This window comes from Danio aesculapii, chromosome 4 (assembly GCF_903798145.1).
Source record: "Danio aesculapii chromosome 4, fDanAes4.1, whole genome shotgun sequence".
NCBI classification, from domain to species: Eukaryota; Metazoa; Chordata; class Actinopteri; order Cypriniformes; family Danionidae; genus Danio; species Danio aesculapii.
This window is the reverse complement of record NC_079438.1, coordinates 614,803-624,671: the sequence shown is the minus strand read 5'-3', so window position 1 is coordinate 624,671 and position 9,869 is coordinate 614,803. Positions and strand designations below refer to the sequence as shown.

General features: G+C 45.2%; 1 protein-coding gene across 1 annotated transcript in view; it reads right to left on the bottom strand.

Annotated features, from left to right (window-relative positions):
* Positions 1-9,656, bottom strand: part of LOC130222718 (solute carrier organic anion transporter family member 1C1-like) — a 10,511-nt gene extending 855 nt beyond the window's left edge. Inside the window, exons 1-11 of the mRNA XM_056455246.1 lie at positions 9,573-9,656; positions 9,311-9,452; positions 6,417-6,549; positions 6,164-6,270; positions 5,925-6,077; positions 5,730-5,828; positions 3,609-3,812; positions 3,370-3,534; positions 3,094-3,289; positions 2,836-3,001; positions 2,562-2,746 (exon numbers count right to left, since the gene is read on the bottom strand). Of these exons, the coding sequence (XP_056311221.1) occupies positions 2,562-2,746; positions 2,836-3,001; positions 3,094-3,289; positions 3,370-3,534; positions 3,609-3,812; positions 5,730-5,828; positions 5,925-6,077; positions 6,164-6,270; positions 6,417-6,549; positions 9,311-9,452; positions 9,573-9,656 (1,634 nt within the window). The remainder of the gene's footprint in view (positions 1-2,561; positions 2,747-2,835; positions 3,002-3,093; positions 3,290-3,369; positions 3,535-3,608; positions 3,813-5,729; positions 5,829-5,924; positions 6,078-6,163; positions 6,271-6,416; positions 6,550-9,310; positions 9,453-9,572) is intronic.
* Between the last annotated feature and the right edge of the window lie 213 nt (positions 9,657-9,869).

The window sequence follows — 9,869 nt, the reverse complement described above, 5'->3', positions numbered from 1 at the left end:
GGGTGCCTGAGCTGCGCTGGGGGGTGGGGGGATGGAGTTGTGTGTGACGTACTTAAAGAGCGGTGGGGGTGAGTTGCGCGCGACGTACACGAAGAGCGGTGGGGCTGAGTTGCGTGCGACGTACCCAGAGCGTTGGGGGTGAGTTGCGCGCGACGTACCTGAAGAGCGGTGGGGGTGAGTTGTGCGTGACGTACATAAAGAGCGGGGGGGGGGGGGGGTGTGAGTTGTGCGTGACGTACTTAAAGAGCGGTGGGGGTGAGTTGTGCGTGACGTACTTAAAGAGCGGTGGGGGTGAGTTGCGCGCGACGTACCTGAAGAGCGGTGGGGGTGAGTTGTGTGTGACGTACTTAAAAGAGCGGTGGGGGTGAGTTGTGCGTGACGTACTTAGAGCGGTGGGGGGTGAGTTGTGCGTGACGTACTTAGAGCGGTGGGGGTGAGTTGCACGCGACGTACCTGAAGAGCGGTGGGGGTGAGTTGTGTGTGACGTACTTAAAGAGTGGTGGGGGTGAGTTGTGTGTGACGTACCTGAAGAGCGGTGGGGGTGAGTTGTGCGTGACGTACTTAAAGAGCGGTGGGGGTGAGTTGTGCGTGACGTACTTAAAGAGCGGTGGGGGTGAGTTGTGCGTGACGTACTTAAAGAGCGGTGGGGGTGAGTTGTGCGTGACGTACTTAGAGTGGTGGGGGTGAGTTGTGCGTGACGTACTTAGAGTGGTGGGGGTGAGTTGTGCGTGATGTACCTGAAGAGCGGTGGGGGTGAGTTGTGCGTGACGTACTTAAAGAGTGGTGGGGTTGAGTTGTGTGTGATGTACCTGAAGAGCGGTGGGGGTGAGTTGTGCGTGACGTACTTAAAGAGTGGTGGGGGTGAGTTGTGCGTGACGTACTTAGAGTGGTGGGGGTGAGTTGTGCGTGACGTACCTAAAGAGCGGTGGGGGTGAGTTGTGCGTGACGTACTTAGAGTGGTGGGGGTGAGTTGTGTGTGACGTACCTGAAGAGCGGTGGGGGTGAGTTGTGCGTGACGTACTTAAAGAGCAGTGGGGGTGAGTTGTGTGTGACGTACTTAAAGAGCGGCGGGGGTGAGTTGTGCGTGACGTACTTAAAGAGCAGTGGGGGTGAGTTGTGCGTGACGTACTTAAAGAGCGGTGGGGGTGAGTTGTGCGTGACGTACTTAAAGAGTGGTGGGGGTGAGTTGTGCGTGACGTACCTGAAGAGCGGTGGGGGTGAGTTGTGCGTGACGTACTTAGAGTGGTGGGGGTGAGTTGTGTGTGACGTACTTAAAGAGCGGTGGGGGTGAGTTGTGTGTGACGTACCTGAAGAGCGGTGGGGGTGAGTTGTGCGTGACGTACTTAGAGTGGTGGGGGTGAGTTGTGCGTGACGTACTTATAGAGCGGTGGGGGTGAGTTGCGCACGACGTACCTGAAGAGCTGGGAGGGATGCCGTGGTGAGGGGTGTGCAACGTATTTCAAGACCAGGCGGGAGACGTGCGATTTCCAGGAGATTATCATTCGTTTGCGGGCATCCGGGAGTCTCTATGCATTTGCGGGAGACTCCTGGAACTTCCGGGAGACTTGGGATGTCTGAATTACCAACTTAGGATGTCTGTACATATGCAAAAAAACAACAACTAATTTTTCAGTTCAAACCCCAGTTAGACACCCCTTGAACTAGCTAATCAAGCTCTTTCTGTGTATTCTAAAAACTTCCTGGTAGGCGTATTAACCCTCCCCAGGACCGAGTTTGGGCACCCTTGGATTAGGGCATAGGAATCAGCTATTCTGAATAGTACGTGCTGTTCAACACTAAACAACTTTCCCAAGATCTTAGGTGCCCATAAGTTGAACCCTTCGAATTCCTTAATTGCAAAGGGCCATTTGAAGTGGCCGGTTTAGAGTACTTCAATTTGGAATGACATTTTAATATGGCAGCCATGATTGTTTTCAGTCAAACGTTGTGTATGTGTTCAATCTGCCAAAGGTGAAAAAGTCACATTGGTCAAATTCATTTGTTTCTAATGTGAGTAAGTTCCTGCGATCTTGGATGGTGTGCGAGTGCAAAAAGGGATCAAGGAAAGGTGAAATCAGGTCGAGCTGCTGAACATTTGGCTCAGCTGCCAAAAAGCTGCCATAGCCCGGGCTGCTGAACGTATCACTGGCACTACCCTTCCTACACTTCAAGAACTGTACTCTTCCAGAGTGAGTAAAAGGGCTCACAAAATCACTCTGGACGCCTCGCACCCAGCACACTACCTGTTCGAACAGTTACCGTCTGGTCGTCGCTTCAGAGCACCAAGCACAAAAACAGCCAGACACAAGAAAAGTTTCTTTCCTCAGGCTGTCTACCTTATGAACAGTTAAATATTCCCCTACTGTGCAATAAATATGTGCAATACTTTCTCATGCTAGAGGAGAATGGCCAGAGCTAATGACACTCTCTCCGGCACTCTCACTGTTGGCAGTGTGAACATATAAGTAAAGCTTTCTGTTAATGCTTGGGAAGCAAAACATTATGTAAACAGCACACCAATATATTTATATATATTTTTTAGGATAGATGTTAAACAGAACCTCATAGAAAAGGTGAGAAAGGGAACAGTGCCAAGACTGTACACAAACAAGACCAAAGATAGCAATCCCAGGTAAATGTAGAACATTATGTTGCAGTTGGGATCTCGTGAACACTGCCCAAGCACTGCGGAGGAGTTACCAATGCTCAGTCCCCAGCTCTGAATACAGCTGCAGTCATGGAATGTCTGACAAAAATGAGACAAAAGGAAAATACACTCACAAAACATGTAATAATCGAAGAAGACAGTAAAAGATTGTTATTCACTGCATTCACCATATTCCGTCCTGCACCCTGGGTGGAATTGCAGCCGGCATGGCAAGGTGAGATGTAGGTCACTCCATTCTCTCCACACACTGCATCCCAGAGGAGGTCTGGACACCCACAGTTAGCATTGCAAGAAGGGGGTAAATCACTTATAATATCCTGAACTTCTGTAGATCTACCACATAAACAATCCATTGTTATGTTGTAATACAGCGTACGAGTGTCTTGAAAACTAATAAATTGAAAGATAGATAGAAATAAAATTACGCTTGATAAGGCACTGTAACCCCTGCGACGTCTAGATTTTCACAGCTGATAGCGAAGAAAGGTACGGCCAAAAACATCATGGTGACACCGGTGACCAAATTCACTCTTGCAGATGCCAGCAGACCCCATTTAAACCTCTTCATCATCAACCCACTCAGGAAAATACCCAGAGCCACCGCCGGAATACATGTCACTCCTATGTACAGTATATGTAAACACAACCAGTTTAAGCACACTGAAATTATAGGAAATTCTAGTAACCATAACAGTTGTCACCTATCAGAAAGTTGGTTTTGGATGCACTTTGTCCAAACTGCTGTTCCAGATATTTTGGCGTGTATGTTGCAACTATGGCAAAGTCATTGAATGCCACTATACTGTACATCAGGTACAGAATGTAGATCTTATTGGTAAGCAGACGCTTAAAAGTTGGTACAAAATCTAGAAAACAAGCACATTATTAAATTAACATTATTTACATTGTCAAAAGAGACGACTTGTTAATGTTGACACACCTTTGACTATCTCTGTAAGGCTGGGTGTGGTTTTGTGCTGTTGTGCGGGGTGGTCTAGCTCGGAGGTTTGGGAATTTTCAGGTAGAGCTCTTGGCAAGAACCACAAAGGAAATGCAGCAAGGAGAGTCAACAAGCCAGACACCACAAAACCCAACCACCAAGCCCCAATCCAGCGAGAGTCCTGTGGTGTGATGGTCACGCTTTCTGAAAGGGAATATGCAAATAAATGTATCTGTTAGATCAGTGGTTTTCTACCATGGTCCTAGAGGATCACCAACACTGCATATTTTCAATGTCTCCTTAAAAAAACATATCAAATTTAAGTCATCTGCAGATTAGCAGAGACTGCAAGACCTAAAATTGGTTTAGCAGACAAAGGATACAGGCAAAACGTGCAGTGCTGGTGGTCTTCCAGGAATGTGGTTGAGAACAACAGTGGCAATTGAAAGTTTGTTCACTGATGCTCCAGAAAGAAACTGTTAAACAGGATGAAAGTATCCAAATTTTTCTCTTTTTATTTCATTGCTTTAATTGTCACATTACAAAATATCTTAATGCATCATGTTTCCTTCTGGAGCATCAGATTCCCTCAATTGTCCTTGGTGTGAGATCTCAAAATCAACAAGTTACTGGTAACAAAGGCTCAAATATGGACAGCTTAAGGATATATAGAACATTGAGGGGCTTTCCTTCAAAGAAAAACAAGGGACTCATGAACAGCCATCACAAAGCCAAAAAAGAAATCAGTCATGGAATGTCCAGGAAACCGCACATAATTAGAACCAAGGCTTGATAAACTTTTGCAGAGGTCTCCAACCCCACTGATGGAGAGCTATTGGCCTAAAAAAAGTCGAACTCTGACCCTGTTCAAATACATTTTAACTAGCTAATCAAAATGTTCAGTATACGTGTGTTGAAGGAGGCTTGAACTAAACTCTGCAGATTGTTAGCTACAGGTACAGTTAGGTAATGTCAGATTTCTGAAAAGAACACACGGACCTCTCTTCTCATTGCAAGTAGTGTCATACACTCCTATCTGTTGTTTCAACTTCTGTTAAAAGACTTACCTCAATACCCTACCTCACAATAACTTTTCTTTGTTCTCTATTTCTACCTGGGGATACTCATTCTGAGGATTCTAGAGATTGTGCAGCACCATTGATGTGATTCAAGACCTGTCAAGAGATTATGCCAACCATAGAGGTTCTCTAGAGGTCTCCAAAATCCTGGCCGTATCCTGAGCAGATGCTGTGGCAGTCATGGAAGAGTGGAGAGCATGAAAATGATTCCTGAAAGACCCCAGTGACAGACGAGTCTCTGCATTGACCTTGATGCATCTATTGTAATCTCTGGTAGGAGGAATCTTTACTCCACTGACCCATTTGTTCCCACTTAAAAGACTCAATATAAATCCTTACTGAACACCAGTTTACTCATCAGGAGTACCTCCATCCTCATTATACATGATTATCTCAGCACACTGGCTTTTTCTAGACTGTCAAGTTCTCTAGCTTTATCATGGCCTCATAAGTTGTCCTTCTCGTGATTCCTTGCTTCCGTCAGGGTTTCCTGCTTAGCTGGCGTTCCCAAGGTTTTTCCAGAGTTTCCCACCCTATTCTAGGTCACTTGCCCCTTTAATCAGTCTTGTTGGATCCCCTGAAGCTTTCTGGTATTTATCGATGGTCATGGTGTTCTCCTGTTCATAGCGATGGTATAGATGCATATTGGCTTGAGTAGATTTCGAGCAATGCTATTGTGTTCATGGAGCCCATCATATGTAAAGAGCCATAATTTGAATAGACAGAAATATTTGTCAGCACCATTAACCTAGTGGGGAGACACATGTCACTACTATGTTCTTGGTGACCCAAGTTTGATTCCCGACTCGAGGTCCTTTGCCGATCATTCCCTCACTCACGCTCCCCACACTTTCCTGTTTATAATCTTCTCTGTCCTTTTAAATTAAAGGCGAAACCCCTAAATACACAGTATGTATTGTCAAACCAGCCATGGAACTGACTTGGTGAAAAGAGATATAATCTGCCATCTCTAAAACCTAATCCTCGTGTGTTTTACCTTGAAAGTAATGTTGATTTTTTTTAAATTATTTTTGCTACTTACCTTGATTCACTAAGTCAATATCCACATAAAGATTAGCACATAGAGATCCAAGCATGAAACCAAATATTGGCCCAATCCCTCTGAGTGTGTTCAGACAACCTACAGAAAAGAAGGAAACATGTATCAAATCACATAGATTGACAGTAGTTATACTACTACTACCACCACTATTACTACTGCTAATAATGTTCTTACCAATGTAAAAAGCAGAGTTTTCTGGCCATGCATAATCATCTATGAATGACATTCCCAGAGGGACAATGCTGGATTCCCCAATCCCACGCATAGTGTTTCCCAAAAGCACGATCACCCACAAGGGTGAGCTTTCAGCTTCCACTATTTGGCACTCTAGATAACCCATACAATGTGAACTGTTATGTATTGCATTTTACAATTAAAATACCTCACATGCTTTTCCACACATGATGAATTACCAGAGAAAGGCTGTTGAAGAGTTTCCTGAGAGTCGGATGAGCATGTAGAGATCACTGTGAAATTACCAGCATCATTAGTATGGGTGGCAGCTGTATCATACTTGTATCTGTTAGAAAAAACAGAGACACATTTAGTACATACTGTACAATATGTCAAATATAGATCCTAAAGAATGCATACTTTGAAAGAGTGGACCTTTATTAACTTTTTATGTGAATATACAGAGTATTCTTTACTTTATTCAAAACTCACCGGTCCATAATGAAATGAGGTGAAGCCATCAACAGTGTTCCTACACCCATCAGCAGAACCCCTGCTCCAATGATCTTGGGTCTGTGAAACTTAGCACCAACATAGCTTACCAGGGTAATGACCAGCATATTACCTGGAAGCAAATTAGACTGTCAACAAAATGTACATTATTTCACAGCATACCATCAATCAACTGTCCCATTTTTATAAACAGTAGTTCAGTCACATCAGTGGTGTGACTCATAGGTATAAGTACTCATCTACTGCCCTCATTTCACACTGCACCTCAATGTATCTTATGCACTATAAAGGTAAATCAGTACTTGTCATATTAATAATTGTATTTGTAACTTAAAATGTAAATCACGATTTGCACACACAGACAATACAAAACTGTTTTTTTATTTAAAGTTGCAGATTAACAGTTATGAATTTGTCAAATTTCACTCACATAAGCTTCAAGAGTTCATACTTAGCTGATGATTAACTATAAAGAGTGTTTGGCATGCTGTCCCGGGAGAGAGCCCTGAGCTTATAAGATCCTCGAGCCCTGAGCTCCCTTCCATTCGCAGGGCGAGAGGGGAGTTTGAGTTCAGGTAGATCTCAAGAACTCCTCCGACTTATTTCTGGCTGATGATGGATATAGGGCTGGCTAAAGAGAGATACACAGCTTACTAAGAGCTTGACTATGGAGCCAGTTTGGTACATTCAATTTACTAAAGTTGCGTGTTTTTGGACTGTGGGCGGAAACTGGAGAACCCCACGCGAGCACGCAAACTCCGACAAAAATGCTGGCTGGCTCAGTAGGGACTTTAACCAGCCCAGGATCATTCTGAAAACGTAGTCCCGTGGACATTTCTGGAGACAGCGAAATACGTCTTAGGAGGTACGTATTTGCGCAGTTTTTGTTTTCGCGAATCCGCAAGAGGCCGCTGTGTGCACATTTTCGCTTCTCAAATGTCTTTCACGAGTGCCGTTTGCGCCCGCGCTGTTCTCGCGTAAACCTACTGGAGGCCGCTGTCGAGTGACCGTCTGTGCGACTGGCTGAATGATTGACTGGGCGACCGGCCAATCGGCTGACCCACCCTCCTCCTTCCCTAAACCCAACCAACAATTTACAAAAGCCGTCCAGAAAAAGAAAAGCCCTCGTCTGATTTCTTCACCACATTTTCGGATTTTACCACATTCTCACTTTGTTATGAACTTCTTCACTTTATGCAACCCAGGCTCATTCTGAGAACGTAGTCCCGGGGACGTTTCTGGAGACCGCGAAATACGTAGCCGGGGGTACGTACGGCTGCATTTCATTTTTTTAAGCGAACGCTGCAGGGCGGTGTGACGCCGTTCCCTTCGCCACTTGCCGGCCGGCCAGCCGGCCGCTTGCCTCCGTGTGGAGGGCTTTCCCGCTGCAGCCAGTTTGTCCGGTTAGCTCTTCGTGTACTCTGGCGGACTCGAGGCGCAGAGAGGGGCTGACCACGACGACGACGACGACCGGGTTCGAGTCCGGGGAAGAGCGGTTCCAGAAATCAGGTAAGAAAACAAAAACAAAATCCAAAAAATGAAGCGAACAAGTTCGTCACAGGGTGAGAATGTGGTCAAAATCCGAAAACGTGGTAAAAATCGGACAAGGGCTTTTCTTTTTCTGGACGGCTTTTGTGAATCGTCGTTGGTTGGGTTTAGGGACGGAGGAGGGTGGGTCAGCCGATTGGCCGGTCGCACGGTCAATCATTCTGTCATCCAGGCAGACACGCGGAAGGTAGTTCGACAGCGGCCTCTAGCGGGTTTACGCGAGAACGGCGCGGGAAAAAGCGCGCACAGCGGCCTCTCGCGAAAACAAAAACTGCACAAATACGTACCTCCCGGGACGTATTTCGCGGTCTCCAGAAACGTCCCCGGGACTACGTTCTCAGAATGAGCCTGGGTTGACTTTATGTCTTGGATTCTGTTTTTGTCTTACCGGATTCTGGAACCGCTCATCCCCGGACTCGAACCCAGTCGTCATCATCTCAACTCCGCCGACATACACAACGAGCTAACTGGAAAACTGGTTGCAGCGGGAAAGCCCTCCACACAGAGGTAAGCGGTCAGCCGGTAAGCGCAAAAAGGAACGGCGTCACACCGCCCCGTAGCGTTCGCTTAAAAAATGAAAAGCAGCCATACGTACCCCCAGCTACATAAATCGCAGTCTCCAGAAACGTCCGCGGGACTACGTTTTCAGAATGAGCTTGGGTTGACTTTAACCAGTGACATTCTTGCTGTGAGGCAACATTGCTAATCACTAAACCGCCGTGTCGGCCAATCTAGAAAAGAAGAGGGGATTAGGGGTGGGAGGGGAGATTAACCTCTAAAGAAGATACTGAGGTAAGAAACTCTGGTTATTTATCGTGAGTTAGGAATGGTCTGATTGGGGAATAATGTGTTAGCTAATGCGGGACCAGCCGTGGTCAATAAGAAGCGGGTGATCTTTTTGAAATTAGTTTATAAATAAACTTCACAAAATGACAATTTTGTATGGTACATTTACCTTAGTACGTTATTTTACTTTTGTGGTACAATGTTAAGTTAGCAATCACAATCTCTCAGATCAAGCAGTTCAAATCCCAGCACTTTCAATATTGTTTCTCCTTTTGCAATATCTCAGTTGCAAAACGTCATTTGTGCAGCTGTAAATGCAGCTGCGTGGGAACTGCGGGACTGGGGAAATGGTGAAGCATGGGTGAAGGGAGTGTTTGGATTATCTTCTGTGTGTGCAAAATCAAGAGGTTCGGCTTTTCACAATAAGAGATGTGCGTAACTGTCAACTTAAAATACAAATATTAATACATCAAGTTCTCGAATTCATATTTGCAACCTCTTGGAGTTTTGCAACTGATTTAGCTTCATATTCAACTCACCCATTTCAAAGCTGCCGTCAATGATACCAACGGTGGAGCTCGAGATCTCAAACCGCTTCTCAATCTGAGTGATGGTGCTTTTGGTGTAGGACGCCGTCATGGATTTAGTGAAGTAACTGAAGGCAAGTGCACCAATAAAGATCTATTCAGACACAAGGATAGAGAATAATAAAAAATATTCCATAAATATTAAGCTACGTCCATTATCATTAAATCAAAAGATTAGCTAATAGTAATTCAGACTTCAGACAAATGGTCTTACCTTCAGGCTTGGAGGGCAGCATTTGGTTTGAGATGTTTTCTCATTTCTGTCTGAATATTCCATCCCGTTTGGATTGACCTCCATGATGAACTACTGGCCAGGAAAGAGGAGAAAAGACCAATGAAAAAAGACAACTCAACTGAAGACCACAAATGCCAGATTCACTGGCAGATCCAGTTGAAATCTGGTCGGCTCCGGTAACGCTCTGTCCTCTCAGTCATTGCTGATTTATATGAAAGCTCGGACATAAAGCTGCATTTCAATTCATGTTGAACACTGGATGATACCTGTTACTCC